At 41.9% G+C, this 24,525-nt stretch overlaps 1 protein-coding gene across 1 annotated transcript; it reads right to left on the bottom strand.

The window, feature by feature from the left end:
* Positions 1–17,898: 17,898 nt before the first annotated feature.
* LOC130881550 (olfactory receptor 4F3/4F16/4F29-like) lies at positions 17,899–18,837 on the bottom strand. The gene has a single exon (XM_057781160.1). It carries the CDS (start codon positions 18,835–18,837, stop codon positions 17,899–17,901), a length of 939 nt encoding a protein of 312 aa, XP_057637143.1.
* Between the last annotated feature and the right edge of the window lie 5,688 nt (positions 18,838–24,525).

Raw genomic sequence — 24,525 nt, 5'->3', positions numbered from 1 at the left:
TATAATTACATATAATAATTGTCTATTTAGGTCTGGGTTGCCTCACTCAATATGATATTTTCTAGCTCTATCCATTTGCCTGCAAATTTCAGGATATCATTATTTTTCTCTGCTGTGTAGTACTCCATTATGTAAATTACCAAATTGTCCTTATCCATTCTTTGGTTAATGGGCATTTAAGTTGTTTCCAGGTTCTGGCTATGACAAACAATGCTGCTATAAACATAGTTGAGTACATGTCCATGTGACACGATTGAGCATCCTTTGGACATATTCCCGAAAGTTGTATTGCTAGGTCTTGAGGAAGGTTGTTTTCCACTTTTCTGAGAAATCACAGACTTCCAATACAGATATCCAAAGGGGCTGTACCAGCTTGCACACCCACTAGCAATACAGGAGTGTTCCCTTTACCCCACATTCTCTCCAGCATAAGTTGTCATCAGTGTTTTTGATCTTGGCCATTCTTACACATCTTGGTGTAAGACGAAATCTCAGAGTTGTTTTGATTTGCATTTTTCTGATGACTAAGAATGTCAAACATTTCCTTAAGTGTCTTTCAGCCATTTTAGATTCCTCAGTTGAGAGTTTTCTGTTTAAGTCTGTACTCCGTTTTTTTTTTATTCGATTATCTGTTCTTTTGATGACCAGTTTCTTGAGTTCTTTGTATATTTTAGAGATTAGATGTCTGTCTAATGTGGGGATGGTGAGAGTTTTTCCATTCTGTAGGCTGCCATTTTGTCTTGTTGGCCATATCCTTTGCTTTACAGAAGCTTTTCAGTTTCAGGAGATCCCATTTATTAATAGTTTCTCTCAGTGTCTGTGCTACTGGGGTTATATTTAGGAAGTGGTCTCTTGTGACAATGAGTTCAAGTGTACTTCCCACTTTCTCTTCTTTGAAGTTCAGTATGGCTGGTTTTATGTTGAGGCCTTTGATCCATTTGCACTTGAGTTTTGTGCATGGTAAGAGATATGAATCCTATTTTTGTTCTTCTATATGCTGATATCCAGTTATGCCAGCACCATTTGTTAATTATGTTTTCTTTTTTCATTTTATAGTTTTTGCTTCTTTGTCAAAAATCAGGTGTTCATAGGTGGTGGATTAATATCCTAGTCTTCAATTCAGTTCCATTGGTCCTCTTGTCTGTGTTTATCCCAATACCAGGCTGTTTTCAGTACTGTAGCTCTGTAGTAGAGTATGAAGTCAGGGTTTGTGATGCCTCCAGAAGTTCTTTTACTGTATGCGATTGTTTTGGCTATCCTGGGTTTTTGTCCTTTTCCATATGAAGTGGAGTATCATTCTTTTGAGTTCTGTGAAGAATTTTGCTGGAATTTTGATGAGCATTGCATTGAATTTGTAGATTGCTTTTGGTAAGATTGCCATTTTTACTATGTTAATTCTACCTACCCTAGAGTATGGGAAATCTTTCCACTTTCTGGTGTCTTCTTCAATTTCTTTCTTTCTTTTTTTTTTTCTTTTTGTATTTACTTTAATGTAAGTTTTGAACTCTTTTTTTTTTCTTTTATTTATTTATTTATTTATTAAAGATTTCTGCCTCCTCCCCTCCACAGCCTCCCATTTCCCTCCCCCTCCCTGATCAAGTCCCCCTCCCTCGTCAGTCTGAAGAGTAATCAGGGTTCCCTGCCCTGTGGGAAGTCCAAGGACCACCCACCTCCATCCAGGTCTAGTAAGGTGAGCATCCAAACTGCCTAGGCTTCCACAAGGTCCAAACCAGGAGCAGAAGGAGAGAGAGCACAAGCAAGGAACTCAGGACTGCAAGAGGGGCACCCACACTCTGAGACAATGGGGATGTTCTATCAGGAACTCACCAAGGCCAGCTGGCCTGGGTCTGAAAAAGCATGGGATAAAACTGGACTCGCTGAACATAGCGGACAATGAGGACTGCTGAGAACTCAAGAACAATGGCAATGGGTTTTTGATCCTTCTTCAGTTTCTTTCTTCAAAGATTTAAAGTTCTTGTCATACAAGTCTTCCACTGGTTTGGTTAGAGTTACTCCAAGATATTTTACGCTATTTGTGGCTATTGTGAAGGGTGATATTTCTCTGATTTCTTTTATCAGCCCATTTATCATTTGGTTTTTTTTGTTTTGTTTTGGTTTGGTTTGGTTTGGTTTGGTTTGGTTTGGTTTGGTTTGGTTTTTCAAGACAGGGTTTCTCTGTGGCTTTGGAGCCTGTCCTGGAACTAGCTCTGTAGACCAGGCTGGTCTCGAACTCACAGAGATCCGCCTGCCTCTGCCTCCCAAGTGCTGGGATTAAACCCATTTATCATTTGTATACAGGAGTGCTACTGATCTTTTTGAGTTAATCTTGTATCCTGGTATAGTACTGAAAGTGTTTATAAGTTGTAGAAGTTCCTTGGTAAAATTTTTGGGGTTACTTATGTAAACTATCATATCATCAGCAAATAGTGAGAGTTTGACTTCTTTTCGGATTTGTATCCTCTTGATCTCCTTTTGTTGTCTTATTCCTGTAGCTAGGACCTCAAGAACTATATTGAATAGATATGTAGAGAGTGGACAACCTTGTCTTGTTCCTCATTTCTGCGGGGTCACTGGGAGTTTCTCTTCATTTAGTTAGATGTTGGCTGTTGATTTGCTGTATATTGCCTTTATTATGCTTAGGTATGTCTCTTATATCCCTGCTCTCTCCAAGACCTTTATCATGAAGGGATGTTGTATTTTGTCAAGCTTGCTCATCATTTAATGAGATGCTCATGTGGTTTTCATTTTTTAGGTTGTTTATATGGTGGATTACATTGACAGATTTTCATATGTTGAACCATACTTTCATCTCTGGGATGAAGCTCACTTGATCATGGTAGATGATGGTTCTGATGTGTTCTTGGATTTGACTTGCCAGTATTTTATTGAGTATTTTTGCATCAATGTTCATGAGTGAGATTAGTCTGTAATTCTCTTTCTTAGTAATGGCTTTATGTGGTTTGGGTATCAGGGTAATTGTAGCCTCATAAAGAGAGTTTGGCAATGTTCCTTCTGTTTCTATTGTATGGAACAATTTGAAGAGTATTGGTATTAGTTATTCTTTGAAAATCTTGTAGAATTCTGAGGCAAAACCATCTGTTCCTGGAATTTTTTTTGGTTGGGAGACTTTTGATGACTGTTTCTATTTTTTTAACTGTTATAGGTCTGTTTAATTTGCTTATCTAGTCTTGATTTAATTTTGGTAAGTGATATTTATTCAGAAAGCTGTCCATTTCCTTTAAGTTTTCCAATTTTGTGGAGTACAGGTTGTCAAAATATGACCTTATGATTCTCTGGATTTTTTTCCATGTCTGTTGTTATATCCCACTTTTTATTTCTGATTTTGTTAATTTGGATATTCTCTCTCTGCCTTTGGTTAGTTTGAATAAAGGTTTGTCTATTTTGTTGATTTTCTCGAAGAACCAACAATTTGTCTCATTGACTCTTTGCATTGTTTTCTTTGTTTCTATTTTGTTGATTTCAACTCTCAATATGATTATTTCCTGCCATCTAGTTCTCTTGGGTGAGTTTGCCTCTTTTTGTTCTAAAGTTTTCAAATGTTTTGTTAATTCCCTAGTGTGGAATTTTTACAGCTTCTTCATGTAGGCATTTAGTGTTTTTTTTTTTTTTTTTTTTTTTTTTTTTTTTTTTTTTTTTTTTTTTTTCTATTATCCATTATTTTTATTATTAGTGTAAATAAATTCACATTAAATTATCTATTATCCCATTCAATTTTCTTTCTATCTTTTTCTTTTTTTTTTTTTTTTTTTTTTTTTTTTTTTTATTTTTTTTATTCTTTTTTAATTAAAATTTCCACCTGCTCCCCGTTTCCCATTTCCCTCCCCTCCTCCCAAATATTGCCCCCTCCCCCCACTCCCCTCCCCCTATCCCCACTCCTCTTCTCCTCCCCCCACACCATTCCCCCTCCCTCTCGATACTGAAGAGCAGTCCAAATTCTCTGCCCTGCGGGAAGACGAAGGTCTTCTATCTACGTCCAGGAAGGTGAGCTTCTAAACAGGCTAAGCTCCCACAAAGCCAGTTCATGTATTAGGATTGAAACCTAGTGCCATTGTCCTTGGCTTCTCATCAGTCTTCATTGACCGCCATGCTCAGAGAGTCCGGAATCAACCCATGCTTATTCAGTCCCAGACCAGCTGGCCTTGGTGGGCTCCTAATAAATCAGTTCCACTGTCACAGTGGGTGGGTGCATCCCTCGTGGTCCTGATTTTTTGCTCTTGTTCTCCCTCCTTCTGCTCCTCATTTGGACCTTAAGAGCTCAGACCGTTGCTCCAAATTGAGAATCTGTCTCTACCTCGATCCATCGCCAGATGAAGGTTCTAAGGTGATATGCAAGAAATTCATCAGTATAGGATAGGGTCATTTCAGGTTCCCTCTCCTTAGTTGCCCAAGGTACCAGCTGGGGACATATTCCTGGACACCTGCGAACCCCTCTAGAGTCAAGTCTCTTGCCAGCCCTAAGATGGCTCCCTTAGATAGGATATATACTTCGCTGCTCCCGTATCCATCCTTCCTATATCCCAACCATCCCAATCCCCCGAGCTCCTCCCATCCTCCCCTTCTCATATTTCTCATCCCATTTCCCCTTTGCCCCATGCCACCTCACCCGCAAGTTCCCAGTTTTTGCCCTGCAATCTTGTCTACTTCCCCCTCTCCATGCGGATGACTATATGATTTTCTTTGGGTTCACTTTCTTATTTAACTTCTATAGGATCACACATTATATGCTTAATGTCTTTTATTTATGGCTAGAAACCGATTATGAGTGAGTACATCCCATGTTCCTCTTTTTGGGTCTGGGATACCTCACTCAGGATAGTGTTTTCTATTTCCATCCATTTGCACGCAAAATTCGAGAAGTCATTGTTTTTTACTGCTGAGTAGTACTCTAATATGTATATATTCCACACTTTCTTTATCCATTCCTCCATTGAAGGGCATCTAGGTTGTTTCCAGGTTTTGGCTATTACAAACAATGCTGCTATGAACATAGTTGAACAGATACTTTTGTCATTTGATGTGGCATCTCTTGGGTATATTCCCAATAGTGGTATTACTGGATCTTGGGGTAGGTTGATCCCAAATTTCCTGAGAAATCGCCACACTGATTTCCAAAGTGGTTGCACAAGTTTGCATTCCCACCAGCAATGAATGAGTGTGCCTCTTTCTCCACAACCTCTCCAGCAAAGGCTATCATTGGTGTTCTTGATTTTAGCCATTCTGACAGGTGTAAGATGGTATCTCAAAGTTGTTTTAATTTGCATTTCCCTTATCGCTAAGGAGGTTGAGCATGACCTTAGGTGTCTTTTGGCCATTTGAATTTCTTCTGTTGAGAATTCTCTGTTCAGATCAGTGCCCCATTTTTTTATTGGGTTCATTAGCATTTTAAAGTTTAGTTTCTTGAGTTCTTTATATATTTTGGTGATCAGACCTTTGTCTGTTGCAGGGTTGGTGAAGATCTTCTCCCAGTCAGTGGGTTGCCTTTTTGTCTTAGTGACAGTGTCCTTTGCTTTACAGAAGCTACTCAGTTTCAGGAGGTCCCATTTATTCAATGTTGCCCTTAATGTCTGTGCTGCTGGGGATAAACGTAGGAAGTGATCTCCTGTACCCATATGTTGTAGAGTACTTCCAACTTTTTCTTCTATCAGGTTCAGTGTGTTCAGACTAATATTGAGGTCTTTAATCCATTTGGACTTGAGTTTTGTGCATGGTGATAGATATGGATCTATTTTCATTCTTCTACACGTTGACAACCAGTTCTGCCAGCACCATTTGTTGAAGATGCTCTCTTTTTTCCATTGAATACTTTTAGCTCCTTTATCAAAAATTAGGTGTTCATAAGTTTGTGGGTTGAAATCAGGGTCTTCTACTCGGTTCCATTGATCAACTTCTCTGTTTTTATACCAATACCAAGCTGTTTTCAATACTGAGGCTCTGTAATAGAGTTTGAGGTCAGGGATGGTAATGCCTCCAGACGATCCTTTATTATATAAGATTGTTTTGGCTATCCTGGGTTTTTTGTTTCTCCATATAAAGTTGATTATTGTCCTCTCAAGATCTGTGAAGAATTTTGATGGGATTTTAATGGGGATTGCATTGAATCTATAAATTGCCCTTGGTAGAATTGCCATTTTTACTATGTTGATCCTCCCTATCCAAGAGCAAGGGAGATCCTTCCATTTTCTGGTATCCTCCTCAATTTCTTTCTTCATTGACTTAAAGTTCTTGTCAAATAGATCCTTTACTTCCTTGGTTAGGGTTACCCCAAGATATTTTATGCTATTTGTGGCTATCGTGAAGGGTGATGCTTCTCTGATTTCCATCTCTGCTTCCTTATCCTTTGTGTATAGGAGGGCAACTGATTTTTTGGAATTGATCTTGTATCCTGCAACGCTACTAAAGGTGTTTATCAGCTGAAGGAGTTCTTTGCTGGAGTTTTTGGGGTCGCTTATGTACACTATCATATCGTCTGCAAATAATGAAAGTTTAACTTCTTCCTTTCCGATTTGAATCCCTTTGATCCCCTTATGTTGTCTTATTGCTATTGCTAGAATTTCAAGCACTATATTAAAGAGGTATGGAGAGAGTGGACAACCTTGTCGTGTTCCTGATTTTAGTGGAATAGCTTTGAGTTTCTCTCCATTTAATTTGATGTTAGCTGACGGCTTGCTATAAATTGCTTTTATTATATTTAGGAACGACCCTTGTATTCCTAATCTCTCTAAGACCTTTATCATAAAGGGATGTTGAATTTTGTCAAATGCTTTTTCCGCATCTAATGAAATGATCATATGGTTTTTTTCTTTCAGATTATTTATATGATGGATTACATTGATAGATTTTCGTATGTTGAACCAGCCCTGCATCTCTGGGATGAAGCCTACTTGATCATAATGGATAATTTTTCTAATGTGTTCTTGGATTCAGTTTGCCAGTATTTTATTGAGTATTTTTGCGTCGATGTTCATGAGTGAGATTGGCCTGTAGTTCTCTTTCTTGGTTGTGTCTTTGTGTGGTTTTGGTATCAGAGTAACTTCAGCTTCATAAAAGGAATTTGGCAATGACTTCTCTGTTTCAATATTGTGAAATACATTAAGGAGTATAGGTATTAGGTCTTCTTGGAAGTTCTGGTAGAATTCTGCATTAAAGCCGTCTGGACCTGGGCTTTTTTTGGTGGGAAGGTTTTTTATAACAACTTCTAATTCTTCGCGACTAACAGGTCTATTTAGATTGTTCACCTGGTCCTGGTTTAACTTTGGTATATGGTACTTATCTAAAAAAGTGTCCATTTCTTTTACATTTTCCAATTTTGTGGCATACAGGTTTTTGTAGTAAGATCTAATGATTCTCTGAATTTCGTCTGTGTCTGTGGTTATGTCTCCCTTTTCGTTTCTGATTTTGTTAATTTGCGTATTCTCTCTCCGCCGTTTGATTAGTTTGGATAGGGGTTTATCAATCTTATTGATTTTCTCCAAGAACCAGCTTTTTGTTTCATTGATTCTTTGGATTGTTTTCTGTGTTTCTATTTTGTTGATTTCAGCCCTCAATTTGATTATTTCCAGTCTTCTACTTCTCCTAGGTGAGTCTGCTTCTTTTCTTTCTAAAGCTTTAAGGTGGGCTATTAGGTCTCCAATGTGTGCTTTCTCCGTTTTCTTTATGTGGGCACTTAATGCTATGAACTTTCCTCTTAGCACTGCTTTCATAGTGTCCCATAGGTTTGAGTATGTTGAGTCTTCGTTTTCATTGAATTCAAGAAAGACTTTAATTTCTTTCTTTATTTCTTCCTTGATCCAGGTGTGGTTCAGTAGTTGACTGTCCAATTTCCATGAGTTCATAGGCTTTCTGGGGATAGCATTGTTGTTGAATTCTAACTTTAATCCATGGTGATCTGATAAGACACAGGTGGTTACCGATATTTTTTTGTAACTGTGTAAGTTTGCTTTGTTACCGAGTATGTGGTCTATTTTCGAGAAGGTTCCATGAGCTGCAGAGAAGAAGGTATATTCTTTCTTATTTGAGTGGAATGTTCTATAGATGTCTGTTAAGTCCATTTGATTCATTACCTCCCTTAATCCTCTTATTTCTCTGTTAGGTTTCTGTCTGATTGACCTGTCCATTGGTGAGAGAGGAGTGTTGAAATCTCCTACTATTAGTGTGTGTGGTTTGATGACTGCCTTGAGTTTTAGTAACGTTTCTTTTACATAAGTGGGTGCTTTTATATTAGGGGCATAGATATTCAGGATTGAGACTTCATCCTGGTGAATTGTTCCTGTTATGAGTAAAAAATGTCCATCTCCATCTCTTTTGATTGATTTTAGTTTGAAGTCAACTTTCTTAGAAATTAGTATGGCCACACCTGCTTGTTTCTTAGGTCCATTTGCTTGATAAACCTTTTCCCAGCCCTTTACTTTGAGTAGATGTCTGTCTTTGTGGTTGAGGTGTGTTTCTTGTAAGCAACAGAATGTTGGATCCTGTTTTCGTATCCAATCTCTTAGCCTGTGCCTCTTTATAGGTGAGTTGAGTCCATTGATATTAAGTGATATTAATGACCAGTGGTTGTTAACTCCGGTCATTTTTCCTTTCTTTCTTTCTTTCCTTCTTTTGGTAGTAGAGTTTGTGTGTTTCCCTTCTTCAAGTTGTGCTGGTGAAGGGTCATTAGATGTCTGAGTTATTGTGGGCATTGTTGGACTCCTTGGTTTGTGATTTTCCTTCAATTACTTTCTGAAGGGCTGGATTTGTGGCTACGTATTGTTTAAATTTGTTTTTATCCTGGAAAATTTTGTTTTCTCCATTTATAGTGAATGAAAGCTTGGCTGGGTATAGTAGTCTGGGCTTGCATCCATGGTCTCGTAGTTTCTGCAGTATATCTATCCAGGACCTTCTGGCTTTCATGGTTTCCATAGAGAAATCAGGTGTAAGTCTGATAGGTTTACCTTTATAGGTAACTTGACCTTTTTCCTTTGCAGCTCTTAATATTCTTTCTTTATTCTGTATGTTTTGTGTTTTGATTATTATATGACGAGGAGATGTTTTTTTTTGATCCAGTCGATTTGGTGTTCTGTATGCTTCTTGGACCTTCAAAGGAATATCTTTCTTAAGGTTGGGAAAGTTTTCTTCTATAATTTTATTAAATATATTTTCTGGACCATTGAGCTGTACTTCTTCTCCTTCTTCTATCCCTATTATTCTTAGGTTTGGTCTTTTTATTGTGTCCCAGATTTCCTGAATGTTTTGTGATGAGAATTTGTTGGTTATGCTGTTTTCTTTGATGAGAGTGTTTATTTTCTCTATGGTATCTTCAGTGTCTGAGATTCTTTCTTCTATCTCTTGTAATCTGTTGGTGGTACTTGTCTCTGTAGTTCCTGTTCGTTTATTCAAATTTTCCATCTCCATCCTTCCCTCGGTTTGTGTTTTCTTTATTACTTCCACTTCATTCTTCAAGTCTTGAACCGTTTCCCTTACCTGTTTGATTACTTTTTCTTGTTTCTCTTGGTTTTCTTGGGTATCTTTGAGAGATTTATTCATTTCCTCTACCTTTTTGTTTGTAATCTCTAATTGGTTGTGGCAGTTTTTCACCTCCTGTTTAAGGTCCTCTATTATTTTCATAAAATTCACTTTTGAGTCGAATTCTTCTAATTCTTCTGGATTAGGGTGTACACTTCTCATTTCGGTATTCCTGGATCCTGGTGATGTCACGTTGCCTTTCAAGTTGTTGGGGGAATTCTTGCATTGGCGCCTGCCCATCTTTTCCTTCAAATGGAGCCAGGAGAGGCCTGATGTCTTGGACCAGTCTTTGCTGTGACTAACTCTCTAGGTGTATCTCCTCAGTGTAGGGGCAGGAACCGTTCCCTTCCAGATGAACTCCTCAACACCAAAACATGGATGCGTGGTATTCCAATGACCCGCGTAAAGAAGGCCGAATGCAAGGGGTCGGGCGGGGTCGAGTAGAACACAGGCGACACTGCAGTACAAGCTGGAGGTGCCTGCACTCCCTTTCGGGGGTTGCTGAGGCCTGCCCGCTAGGCAGGCACTCACTGCTCTGGTTGGGTAGCCTTAGTGTAGGGGCGTTTGTGCTCTCTACCGGGACCGTCCGCCCCAGGATAGTACACACTCACCCGTCCCGATGAAACTTCTCGGCACCTACACAGGAACTCCTGGATGCCCCAATGAGCCAGGGACAAAGGGAAGTAGGGCGCAGGCAGAGCAGGTCCAGGAGATCACAGCAGAGACTGCAGCCCCAGCAGCAGGGGCCCGCTTTCCCTGGAGGGGACCTTGAGGCCTGCCCTCTAGTCAGGCACTCACTGCTCTGGGCTGGTAGCCTTAGTGAAAGGGCAGGAAACTGTTCCACAGCTAAGGACCTTGCAGACAAGGCAGGCTTGGGGGTGGGGGTGGGGGGCGGGTGTGTAGGAAAGAAAGCCTTGCAGCAGGAGCTGGGGGGGGGCGTTTGTGCTCTCTACCGGGACAGTGCGCCCCAGGATAGCACACACTCACCCATCCAGATGGGACTTCTCAGCACCTATGCAGGGATTCCTGGTGGCCCCAATGAGCCCGGGACCAAGGGAAATAGGGGGCAGGGAGAGCAGGTCCAGGAGATCACAAGCAGAGACTGCAACCCCAGCAGCAGGGGCCTGCTTCCCCTGGTGGGGACCTTGAGGCCTGCCCTCTAGTCAGGCACTCACTGGTCTGGGCTGGTAGCCTTAGTGAAAGGGCAGGAAACTGTTCCACAGCTAAGGACCTTGCAGACAAGGCAGGCTTGGGGGTGGGGGTGGGGGCGGGGGTGTAGGAGAGAAAGCCCTGCAGCAGGAGCTGGGGGAGGGGCGTTTGTGCTTTCTACCGGGACCGTCCGCCCCAGGATAGCACACACTCACCCGTCCCGATGAAACTTCTCGGCACCTACACAGGAACTCCTGGATGCCCCAATGAGCCAGGGACAAAGGGAAGTAGGGCGCAGGCAGAGCAGGTCCAGGAGATCACAGCAGAGACTGCAGCCCCAGCAGCGGGGGCCCGCTTTCCCTGGCGGGGACCTTGAGGCCTGCCCTCTAGTCAGGCCCTCACTGCTCTGGGTTGGTAGCCTTAGTGAAAGGGCAGGAAACTGTTCCACAGCTAAGGACCTTGCAGACAAGGCAGGCTTGGGGGTGGGGGTGGGGGGCGGGTGTGTAGGAAAGAAAGCCTTGCAGCAGGAGCTGGGGGGGGGGGCGTTTGTGCTCTCTACCGGGACAGTGCGCCCCAGGATAGCACACACTCACCCATCCAGATGGGACTTCTCAGCACCTATGCAGGGATTCCTGGTGGCCCCAATGAGCCCGGGACCAAGGGAAATAGGGGGCAGGGAGAGCAGGTCCAGGAGATCACAAGCAGAGACTGCAACCCCAGCAGCAGGGGCCTGCTTCCCCTGGTGGGGACCTTGAGGCCTGCCCTCTAGTCAGGCACTCACTGGTCTGGGCTGGTAGCCTTAGTGAAAGGGCAGGAAACTGTTCCACAGCTAAGGACCTTGCAGACAAGGCAGGCTTGGGGGTGGGGGTGGGGGCGGGTGTGTAGGAGAGAAAGCCCTGCAGCAGGAGCTGGGGGAGGGGCGTTTGTGCTCTCTACCGGGACCGTCCGCCCCAGGATAGCACACACTCACCCGTCCCGATGAAACTTCTCGGCACCTACACAGGAACTCCTGGATGCCCCAATGAGCCAGGGACAAAGGGAAGTAGGGCGCAGGCAGAGCAGGTCCAGGAGATCACAGCAGAGACTGCAGCCCCAGCAGCGGGGGCCCGCTTTCCCTGGCGGGGACCTTGAGGCCTGCCCTCTAGTCAGGCCCTCACTGCTCTGGGTTGGTAGCCTTAGTGAAAGGGCAGGAAACTGTTCCACAGCTAAGGACCTTGCAGACAAGGCAGGCTTGGGGGTGGGGGTGGGGGGCGGGTGTGTAGGAAAGAAAGCCTTGCAGCAGGAGCTGGGGGGGGGGGCGTTTGTGCTCTCTACCGGGACAGTGCGCCCCAGGATAGCACACACTCACCCATCCAGATGGGACTTCTCAGCACCTATGCAGGGATTCCTGGTGGCCCCAATGAGCCCGGGACCAAGGGAAATAGGGGGCAGGGAGAGCAGGTCCAGGAGATCACAAGCAGAGACTGCAACCCCAGCAGCAGGGGCCTGCTTCCCCTGGTGGGGACCTTGAGGCCTGCCCTCTAGTCAGGCACTCACTGGTCTGGGCTGGTAGCCTTAGTGAAAGGGCAGGAAACTGTTCCACAGCTAAGGACCTTGCAGACAAGGCAGGCTTGGGGGTGGGGGTGGGGGCGGGTGTGTAGGAGAGAAAGCCCTGCAGCAGGAGCTGGGGGAGGGGCGTTTGTGCTCTCTACCGGGACCGTCCGCCCCAGGATAGCACACACTCACCCGTCCCGATGAAACTTCTCGGCACCTACACAGGAACTCCTGGATGCCCCAATGAGCCAGGGACAAAGGGAAGTAGGGCGCAGGCAGAGCAGGTCCAGGAGATCACAGCAGAGACTGCAGCCCCAGCAGCGGGGGCCCGCTTTCCCTGGCGGGGACCTTGAGGCCTGCCCTCTAGTCAGGCCCTCACTGCTCTGGGTTGGTAGCCTTAGTGAAAGGGCAGGAAACTGTTCCACAGCTAAGGACCTTGCAGACAAGGCAGGCTTGGGGGTGGGGGTGGGGGGCGGGTGTGTAGGAAAGAAAGCCTTGCAGCAGGAGCTGGGGGGGGGGCGTTTGTGCTCTCTACCGGGACAGTGCGCCCCAGGATAGCACACACTCACCCATCCAGATGGGACTTCTCAGCACCTATGCAGGGATTCCTGGTGGCCCCAATGAGCCCGGGACCAAGGGAAATAGGGGGCAGGGAGAGCAGGTCCAGGAGATCACAAGCAGAGACTGCAACCCCAGCAGCAGGGGCCTGCTTCCCCTGGTGGGGACCTTGAGGCCTGCCCTCTAGTCAGGCACTCACTGGTCTGGGCTGGTAGCCTTAGTGAAAGGGCAGGAAACTGTTCCACAGCTAAGGACCTTGCAGACAAGGCAGGCTTGGGGGTGGGGGTGGGGGCGGGTGTGTAGGAGAGAAAGCCCTGCAGCAGGAGCTGGGGGAGGGGCGTTTGTGCTCTCTACCGGGACCGTCCGCCCCAGGATAGCACACACTCACCCGTCCCGATGAAACTTCTCGGCACCTACACAGGAACTCCTGGATGCCCCAATGAGCCAGGGACAAAGGGAAGTAGGGCGCAGGCAGAGCAGGTCCAGGAGATCACAGCAGAGACTGCAGCCCCAGCAGCGGGGGCCCGCTTTCCCTGGCGGGGACCTTGAGGCCTGCCCTCTAGTCAGGCCCTCACTGCTCTGGGTTGGTAGCCTTAGTGAAAGGGCAGGAAACTGTTCCACAGCTAAGGACCTTGCAGACAAGGCAGGCTTGGGGGTGGGGGTGGGGGGCGGGTGTGTAGGAAAGAAAGCCTTGCAGCAGGAGCTGGGGGGGGGGGGCGTTTGTGCTCTCTACCGGGACAGTGCGCCCCAGGATAGCACACACTCACCCATCCAGATGGGACTTCTCAGCACCTATGCAGGGATTCCTGGTGGCCCCAATGATCCCGGGACCAAGGGAAATAGGGGGCAGGGAGAGCAGGTCCAGGAGATCACAAGCAGAGACTGCAACCCCAGCAGCAGGGGCCTGCTTCCCCTGGTGGGGACCTTGAGGCCTGCCCTCTAGTCAGGCACTCACTGGTCTGGGCTGGTAGCCTTAGTGAAAGGGCAGGAAACTGTTCCACAGCTAAGGACCTTGCAGACAAGGCAGGCTTGGGGGTGGGGGTGGGGGCGGGTGTGTAGGAGAGAAAGCCCTGCAGCAGGAGCTGGGGGAGGGGCGTTTGTGCTCTCTACCGGGACCGACCGCCCCAGGATAGCACACACTCACCCGTCCCGATGAAACTTCTCGGCACCTACCTCTATCTTTTTCTTAAATCTCTGGGCCTACGTAGTTTCTATTCCAATCATCTTCCTTATACAAGCAATAATCAACCACTAAGTGGCATTTAGTGTTTTAAACTTTCTTCTTAACACTGCTTTAATTGTGTCCCAAAAATTTGGGTATGTTGTGTGATCATTTTCATTGAATTTTAGGAAGTCTTTAATTTCCCCCTTTATTTCTTCCTTGACCCATTGATGATTCCAGTGAGTATTGTTTAATTTCCTTGTGTTGTGGGCTTTCTAGAATTAGTATTGCTTTTGACTTCTAGTTTTAAACCATGGTGATCCAATGAGATACATAGGGTTCTTCCAAAGTTTTTTTTATTTGCTGAGGTTTATTTTGCTACTGAGTAGGTGATCATTTTTTGAGAAGGTTCCAGGAGGTGCTGAGAAGAAGGTATATTCTTTTATGTTTGAATATCTGCTAAGTCCATTTGAGTCATAACATCTGTTAGTTTCTTTATTTCTCTGTTTATTTTTTGTCTTACTGACTTGTCCAGTGGTAAGAGGAGAGTGTTGAAGTCTCCCACTATTAGTGTGTGGGGTTTAATGTATGATTTAAGCTTTAGAAGTGTTTCTTTTACATATGAAGATGCCTTGTATTTGGGGCATAGATATTCAGTATTAAGATTTCCTCTTGATGGATTTTTCCTGTGACTAATATGTAATGACCTTCTTTGTCTCTTTTGATTGATTTTGGTTTGAAGTCTATTTTGCTAGATATTAGAATAGCTACACCAGCTTGTTTCTTAAGTACATTTGATTGGAATATTTTTCCCAACACTTTACTCTGAGACTATGACTATCTTTGAGTTTGAGGTGTGTTTCTTGTATGCAGAATAAGGATGGATTATGTTTTCATATCCAATCTGTTAGCCTGTGCCTTTTTACAGGTGAGTTGTATGCATTAATATTAAGGGATATTAATGACCAGTGATTGCTATCTCCTTTTAATTTAGTTTTCATTGTTGGTGATGTTAATTTATGCGTTTTTCCCTTCTTTGGTGTTTGCTGCTATGAGAATCATCAATTGTCTGTGTTTTCTTTTATGTAGCCAACTTTCTTGGGTTGGAGTTTTCCTTCTAGTATTTTGTGTAGGGCTGAGTTTTTGGATAGGTATTGGTTAAATCTGGTTTAGTCATGGAATATCTTGTTTCGTTTGTCTATGGTGATTGAAAATTTTGCTCGGTATAGTAGTCTGCGATGGCATCCATGGTCTCTTAATGTCTGCATAATGCTCAGCCATGACCTTCTGTCTCTCATTGTCTCCAATAAGAAGTCAGATGTAATTCTGATAGGTCTGCATTAATATTTTATTTGGACATTTTCCTTTGTAGTTCTTAATAGTCTTTCCTTATTTTGTAAGTTTAGTATTTTGATTATTATGTGGTGAGGAGACTTTTTTTTATCCATTCTGTTTGGTGCTCTATAAGCTCCTTATATCTTCATAGGCATATCTTTCTTTAGATCAGCTTGCCTCAGCAGAAAGGGGGGAGAGTGGGCATGGCTTGTCTCTTAAAATAACAGAGCAGACCATTACATTCTCATGTCATTTTTTATAATAAAACGAGTTTAGGCACAAGAAGTTAAATGAATTGGGTTGGCAAATTCTCAAGACTGCTTCCTGCTTATTTGTGGGTCTCATCTTGTGGGAAAACCTGAGAAAGCTGGGTGCTGCTCACAGTCACATCCTGGCATAGCTGGTCTGTTTGTTCCTGTCCAGTGTTTGTAGAGTGGAAATGTCTGGTGTCTCTTACATGTGTTTAAGGTATTAGCAGAACAGAGGACATAGTTAAGTTTAAGAAAAAAAAATTAGACCCAGGGAATTGATCGGGGGGGGGGGTATCTGACTTGTTTAAGGTGGATCCTTCAATTCAGATCCCTGAAACTCACAAGAATTCTTTGGGTTTGTAAAAACAGAAGTTTTAGACATATACTTATATATAAGTATAAACAGTAGCATATTTATGTCAGAATGACTTGACAAATATTTTTGCACAATGGAAAGTATTTTTAAGACTATGGAAGGCAGCGTGAGAGAGAAATTTGGTAACTTGTATTTGTCCTCACACCTTTATAACTTGTAGGTCTTGTATTTGTGTTTGAACTTTCCTAAAATTTGTTTGGTGAGGTTGTCCTTTTAAACTTAAAAAATCTTTCAGCTGTCAAGCTGCATCAGAGATCTTTGAGAAGGATAAAATTTTACTTGAGTTATTGATAAATAAACAACAGAGAACTTACTTGGTTGGCACCTAGAACTACTCCTCAGTGTCCTCCATGGTCACTGAAGGTCGTATTTGTCTCTTGCTGTTTAATGCGGGGCCTGTCAGGCTCCAGAAGATCTTGTAGGCTAAGAAATCTGTAGGAAGACAAGCCTACCTTGACCGGAGCAGCTAGGCTGTCAGTTCCAATGATTCTTTCCACTGTCTAGTGATCTTTAGTTTAGGTGAAAGGCAGTTTGAAATAAAAAATAATTTATTAACAAATCATAGGGTTGACACTAACCACTCACAGGTTTCTTTGTAAAGGACAACGAACATAAGGATGCACAGTGGCTACCTATGTGAACAAGACTTTATGAATACGGAAGTCATTCAGTACTGCAGTTAAGTCTGATCCCAATTAACCTCATGCTGCACTCAAGCCAGTGAACCAGAACAAGGGAAATGAAAATGTCATGTAGTGAAGAGCAAGGATTAACTGTGCTGTTTCTGTCTCGGTGCACCAAATTGGATGATGCAGGTGAGTGTGTGCCTTGTGACTGTCATCACAGTAGCAATATACCTTCAAATACTGAGACCTGGAGGAACTAAACTGTGAGGTCTACAAAAGGACCACTGAAAGGAAGGGAAGAGTCAGGGAGAGGAGCAGAGAAAAATGTAGATGTCAATAAAAATCATTTTAAGAAAAGGGCAGAAAATCTTCAGGGATGGTACTAGTCCCGTATCACAGAGAAGTGGTAGCAACTCATGCAGTATCTTAGCACCTATCTACCAACTCACAAAGTGAAGATACATGTTGCTTCAATTCCTCCTTTCAAATATTACACAATTTATTCTTGAGTTTTACTATAACATGGTAATATACTAAGAAAAAAGAAAAAATAATTACAAAGGAATAGAAATTTGATATATGTGAATAGAAAAATGCTAATCTGACAGAAAAATCATGTTTACTTAGTTCCTTGTTGGCATTGAAAATGACTTGCAAGTCTTCTGCAAAAACAAGCATCCATTTAAACCTTGTATGTGTTCTTTTGATTTGAATTTCCTTGCACAGCAGAAAAACTCCAAAGGGGTAACATCTGCAAACTACAGGAGACAGACAAATGGCTCAGTAGACTAAGCCTTTATAAGCAAACAAGTAAAGGCATCCAGAAATTCCTACATTTGAGACAATGTATAGTAAACACATATACATATGGGCAACATTAATTGGATTCAATATTTTCTTTATATTTTATTGTTTTAACATATATATTTGAATATATTTAAAATTAAAGAAGTCATAAATAAGAAAAGAAATAAGAGGGGCCAGAAATGAATGGAGGGGGGAGAAAAAATGGAACTTTTAAAATTCAATGTTCATGCATGAAGTTCTCAACAAATAAGACAAGTGTCAAAGAAGAGAGAGAGAAATTTTCCTTGTTCTAAAGGCCTTCATTATCAGTTAAATCAAAGTAAACACTATTCCTTAGGAATGTAAATTCAAGATTATTATAATCATTGTTTTATAAATACATGTGATTCTCTGTTTTCAAGAGAGATTGTTAATCCAGACTAAGCAGGAGAATATATAGATATAGAAAGAAGGGCAAAAATATATACATAATTTATATATGTATGATATCTATACACATATACATAATATATAGATTTTTCTGAGATTGATGAACAATAAGTTTCTACATTCATTGAAGACAGTCCTCAGCGCATCAATTTAAGAAGTTTTCCTATAACTAACTAACTGTCTGCATACTCTCTTCATTGATACCTTCATTTCTTGATTTCTGAGTGTGTATATCACAGGATTCAGAAAAGGAGTAACTACTGCATCAAAAATCATTAGAAATTTGTCCAGGTGTGTTGAAGGAGAAGGCCAGGTATAGAAGAATATCAATGGACCAAAGAATAAGACCACCACAGAGATATGAGCTGAGAGTGTGGACAGAGCCTTAGAGGAACCACTTGATGAGTGTTTTTGTACAGTGATTATGATGACAATATAGGAAATGATCAGTATGATGAAGGAGCCCACAGAGATGAATCCACTGTTGGCTGTGACCATGAATTCTAATTTATGGGTGTCTGTGCAGGCAAGTTTGATAAATCGAGGAAGGTCACAGTAGAAGCTGTCCAACACATTAGGTCCACAGAAAGGTAAGTCTACTACAAAAGCCAGTTGAATCAGTGAGTGAATAAGGCCAACCACCCAGGCAGCCACTAAAAACAAGATGCACATCCTCGGGCTCATAATGGTCAAGTAATGGAGAGGCTTACATATGGCCACATATCTGTCGAAAGCCATGGCTATGAGCAGCACCATCTCCACACCACCAATGACATGAATGAAGAAGATTTGAGTGACACAACCTCTGAAGGAGATGACTTTGTGTTTTCTGAATAAGTCATAAATCATCTTGGGAGAAGTAACAGAAGAAACACCCAAGTCGATGAAGGAGAGGTTAGCCAACAGAAAGTACATGGGAGAGTGTAAGTGAGGGTCAGATGCCACAGCAAACACGATGAGAGAGTTTCCTGTCATGCTTGCTACATAAAACATGGAGGAGAATACAAAGAGCAATAGTTGAATTCTCCAGGAGTTGGTGAGTCCCAGGAACACAAACTCTGACACCACGGACTGATTCACTCCTTCCATTGACCTTTTTGTCAATGCTACCTGAGAGAAGAAACAGAAGAAATGATAAATTGTTAATTGTATTAAGGTAAAGTCCTGCATTTATAAATAAACAAGTACAGAGCAACACTAATATTCATGGGATCATAACTTCAACCCATAGTAAAATATCACCTCACAGTTTCCAAAGATAACAAGAGAAGGTGCGTGGGAAGTGTTGGGGGAGAAAAGGAAAAAGAAATGGGGTAATTGTATTTATATTTCAAAAGCTTTATTTTTTTAAAGATAACAATTTTTGGTTCTTTTTAAAAAATGATGTGAATAATAATTAATATAATTATTCAGGAAGACAAAAAATTCATGGAGATACTTTAAACATTAAAAAATATAGACTTGGGCAGCAGAGTAGGGGGTGCCTGAACTGGCCTTTTTCCACTATCACACTGATGATTATCTTGAATATCACCATAGAGTCTTCATCCAGCCACGGACGGAGATAGAGACAAAGTCCCTCTGGACTGAGCCCTCAAGGTCCAGTTGAAGAGCAGAAAGAGGGAGAAGATGAGCAAGAAAGTCTTGACTGCAAGGGGTTGGTCCACCCACTGAGATGGTGAGGCTGATCTATTGGGAGCTCACCAAACCCAGCTGGATGGGGACTGAACGAACACGCGATCAAACCAGACTCTCTGAATGTTGCTGAAAATGGGGGCTGACTGAGAAGCCACTGATTGATAAAGGCACTGGGACTTGTTTCTACTGCATGTACTGGCTTTTTGGGACTCTAGTCTATTTGGATACAAAGCTTCCTAGTACTGGATGTTGGGGGGCTTGGACTTCCCAGGGCAGGGTTCCCTGCATTCTCTTAAGGAGGGAGGGGGAGGGAAGAGGGTGAGTCAAGGAGTGGGAGGGGAATGGGAGGAGAGGAGGAAGTGTACATTTTTTGAATGGAAAAATAAAAATATATACAAAGAGACTTGTTTGTAGCCCAGTAAAAGAAAACTACTATAGGCCCATATTTTTACATGATATAGCAGCCAGGATCTCAAGTCATAGGCTACCTCTGAAGTAGTCACATGACCTTTCAGACAGGCTGTCCCTGCCCTAATAAAAGGTCAGGATGTTGCTTTGGTCCTTTCTTTGTAATGTGGAGCATGCCTGAAAAGATGTGCTAATTCAGTCATGTGACAACTACCAGACTGACCAAAAAGAGGTGACTTAACAAGCACAGGTTGTGGATGTGACTAAAAGTCATTCACCTTGTTACCTAGGAAACAGATGTTAATGTATTTCCACCTCAGTTTATGCTTTGATATATAAAGCTGTTTGGAGAGAGACTTCCTACCCCCTGCTGTGCAGCCTAGCTTCCCCTATAAGCTGAAAGGCAAGTTTGCAGAATAAGTTAGCCTCAGGGAACTACAGTTTCAGAACAATTAAAAATAAATAAGCAGGTTAAATATGCTTCTTTTCCATTTCACAATTTTGCTTTTTTGTCAGAAATCTGTAGTTTATAGGTCTATGGATTGATATCAGTTTTCAGTACTGTGACTCTGCCACATATAAGATATTGAGAAAAGTTGGTATTGACCAATAATGCTGTAAATTATGGTACTGACCTAATGATATCTGTAAAAGTTGGTATTGACCAATAATGTTGAAAATTATGGCACTAACATGGTGATATTTGTAAATGCTTATAAGACGTTAAAAAAAGCTGGTATTGACCAATAATGCTAAAACATTATGATACTGACATGATAATGTTTGTAAATGCTTATAAGATGTTTAGAAACCACACAAAGACTCAACCAAGAAAGAGAATTACAGACCAATGTCACTCATGAACATCGACACAAAAATTCTCATTAAAATACTGGCAAACCAAATCTAAGAACACACACAAAAAATTATACCTTATGATCAAGAAGGCTTCATCCCAGAGATGCAGGGCTGGTTCAACACATGAAAATCTATCAATATAATCCATCATATAAATAAACTGAAAGAAAAAACCATATGATCATTTCATTAGATGATGAAAACGCATTCAACAAAATTCAACACCCCTTTATGATAAAAGTCTTGGAGGGGGTAGGGATACAAGAATCATATCTAAATATAATAAAAGCAATACACAACAAACCAACAGCTAATATCAAATTAAATGGAGAGAAACTCAAAGCCATTCCACTAGAATCATGAACAAGACAAGGCTGTCCACTCTCACCATATCTTTTCAACATAGTGCTTGAAGTTCTAGCAATAGCAATAAGACAACATAAGGAGATCAAGGGGATTCAAATTGGAAAGGTTCAAACTTTCGTTATTTGCAGATGATATGATAGTGTACATAAGCCACCCCCAAAACTCTACCAAAGAACTCCTACAGCTAATAAACACCTTTAGTAATGTGGCAGGATACAAGATCAACTCCAAAAAAATCAGTGGCCCTCCTATACACAAAGAACAAAGAAGCAGAGAGGGAAAAAAAGTATAAAGAAACATCACCTTTCACGATAGCCACAAATAGCATAAAGTATCTTGGAGAAACTCTAACCAAGGAAGTGAAAGATCTATTTGACAAGAACTTTAAGTCTTTGAAGAAAGAAATTGAAAAGGATACCAGAAAATGGAAGGATCTCCCATGCTCTTGGAATGGGAGAATCAACATAGTAAAAATGGCAATTTTACAAACAGCCATCTATAGATTCAATGCAATCCTCATCAAAATCCCAACAAAATTCTTCACAGACCTTGAGAGAACAATAATCAACTTTATATGGAAAAGCCAAAAGCCCAGGATAGCCAAAACAATCCTATATATTTTGGTACTTTTGGAGGCATTACCATCCCTGACTTCAAATTCTATTAAAGAGCTACAGTAATGAAAACAGCTTGGTATTGACATAAAAACAAAGACATAAAGACATTGACCAATGGAATCAAATTGAAGACCTGGATATTAACCCATAAACCTATGAACACCTGATTTTTGTCAAAGGAGCTAAAATTATACAATGGAAGAAAGAAAGCATATTTAACAAATGGTGCTGGCATAACTGGATGTCAACTTGTAGAAGAATGAAAATAGATCCATATCTATCACCATCACAAAACTCAAGTCCAAATGAATTAAAGACCTCAATATAAATCTGACCACACTGAACCTGATAGAAGAGAAAGTGGGAAGTAGTCTGCAACACATGGGCACAGGAGACCACTTCCTACATATAAGCCCAGTAGCACAGACAATAAGATCAATAATGAATAAATGGGACCTCCTGAAACTGAGAAGCTTCTGTAATGCAAAGGACACTGTCATTAAGACAAAAAGGCAACCTACTATATGGGAGAAGATCTTCACCAGCCCTGCATCAGACAAAGGTTTGATCTCCAAAATATGTAAAATAAACTAAAGAAACTAGACATTAAAACTCTAATTAACCCAATTAAAAATGGGGTACTGAACTGAACAGAGAATTCTCTACAGAAGTTCAAATGGCCAAAAGACACATAAGGTCATGCTCAACCTCCTTAGCGATCAGGGAAATGCAAATCAAAACAACTTTGAGATACCATCTTACACCTGTCAGAATGTCTAAAATCAAAAACATCAATGATAGCCTATGCTAGAGAGGTTGTGGAGTAAGGGTAACACTCATCCATTGCTGGTGGGAATGCAAACTTGTGCAACCACTTTGGAAATCAGTGTGGCAGTTTCTCAGGAAACTGGGAGTCAACCTACCTCAGGATCCAGCAATTCTACTCTTGGGAATATACCCAAGAGATGCCCAATCATACTACAAAAACATTTGTTCAACTATGTTCACAGCAGCATTATTTGTAATAGCCAGAACTTGTAAACAATCTAGGTGCCCTTCAAAAAAAATGTATGAATATACACTTTACAGTACTACTCAGAGGTAAAAAGCAATGACATCTTGAATTTTGCATGTAAATGGATGGAAATAGAAAACACTTTACTGAGTTAGATAACCCAGCCCCAAAAAGAGGAATATGGAGTATATGCTCACTTGTAAGTGGATTCTAACCATAAACAAAAGACATTGAGCCTATAGTTTGTGATCCTAGAGAAGTTAAATAAGAAGGTGAATCCAAAGAAAAACATATAGTTATCCTCCTGGTTATTGGAAGTAGACAAGATCGCCGGGCTAAAGTTGAGAGCAGGGAGGTGAGAATGGGTTTGGGGTAAGGGGAGATGGGGAGATAGGGAGCTAGAAGGGAGGAGGAAAGGATTGGAGAGAGCTTGGGGGAATGGTATGGTTGAGATGGCAGAAGGGTCAATATGGGAGCAGGGAATAAGATATCTTAAGTGAGCCATTTTAGGGTTGGCAAGAGTCTTGGCTCTAGAGGGGTTCCCAGGTGTCCAAGGGGATTTCCCCAGCTAGGTCCGTGGTTAGCAGAGGAGAGGGTGCCTGAACTGGCCCTATCCTATAGCCACACTAATGAATATCTTGCGTATCACCATAGAACCTTCATCTGGCGAGGGATGGAGATAGAGACAGAGACCTACATTGGAGCACTGGACTAAGCTTCCAAAGCCCAGATGAAGAGCAGAAGGAGGAAGAACATGAGCAAGGAAGTCAGGATTACGAAGGGTGCCTCCACCCACTGAGACAGTGCAACTGATCTAATGGGAGCACACCAAGGCCAGCTGAACTGGGTCCGAAGGAGCATGTGATCAAACTGGACTCTCTGAATGTAGCTGACAATGAGCACGGACTGAGAAGCCAATGATAATGACACTGTATTTTGATTCTACTGCAATTACTGGCTTTTTGGGAGCCTAGTCTGTTTTAATGCACACCTTCCTAGACCTGATGATGGGGGGGGGGGGCTTGGACTTCCCACAAGGCAGGGTACCCTGATTTCTCTTATGTCTGGAGAAAAAGGGAAAAGGGGAGTGAGGGGAGTAGGAGGGAGAGAGGAGGATGGGAGAAGGTGGAAATTTTAAATAAATAAATACATAAATAAATAAAAGCTGGTATTGACCAATAATGCTAAAACATTATGATACTGACATGATAATGCACACACACACACACACACACACACAAACAGACACTCTGACACACATTCTCTATTCTTTGTTCCCCTTCAAAGAACAGGAATCCTATTTTTCTTTTACCAAGAAACTAACTGAACTAAAGAAACATGCAAAGTCAAATGCTGAAACATATAAGTCAGCATGGAATCTAGAGACTCTACCCTCATAGAAGCAAAAGTATAACAACGGATCATGAATAAATGGGATGGAATAGAAAGGTGAAATTGGAGATATTTGTGAAATGGGCAGAAGCATAATTAGACAGGATGGATAATTTCTGGAGAATCATGGCACAGTGAGGTGACTGTTACTAACAGTAGGGCTTACATGAAAAACAGTAAGTGCAGAACTTCACCATTCATTTTCTAAATCAGTATGGCTTACAACATGCACGTGTATTTTACATTTTTGTATTTTATATATTCACATATATAAAACATCTCATTGTACACTATAAATATACACAGAATCTATTTGTAAATTGTGCCTTCATAGAACTAGAGGAAGAAAAGTTTCCTACTAAACTCACAGAATTTGAAATTGTAATCATGCAGAGAAGCTGCCGCCAGTCATACAGTCATGTTGAGACATTTATGAATTCAATATGCCTCTACTTTCAAACCAGAGTGAGTTCAGAGATGTTT

The sequence above is a fragment of the Chionomys nivalis genome, chromosome 9 (assembly GCF_950005125.1).
Source record: "Chionomys nivalis chromosome 9, mChiNiv1.1, whole genome shotgun sequence".
NCBI lineage: Eukaryota > Metazoa > Chordata > Mammalia > Rodentia > Cricetidae > Chionomys > Chionomys nivalis.
The sequence above is the reverse complement of the archived record's forward strand: the minus strand, read 5'-3'. Positions and strand labels throughout refer to the sequence as shown.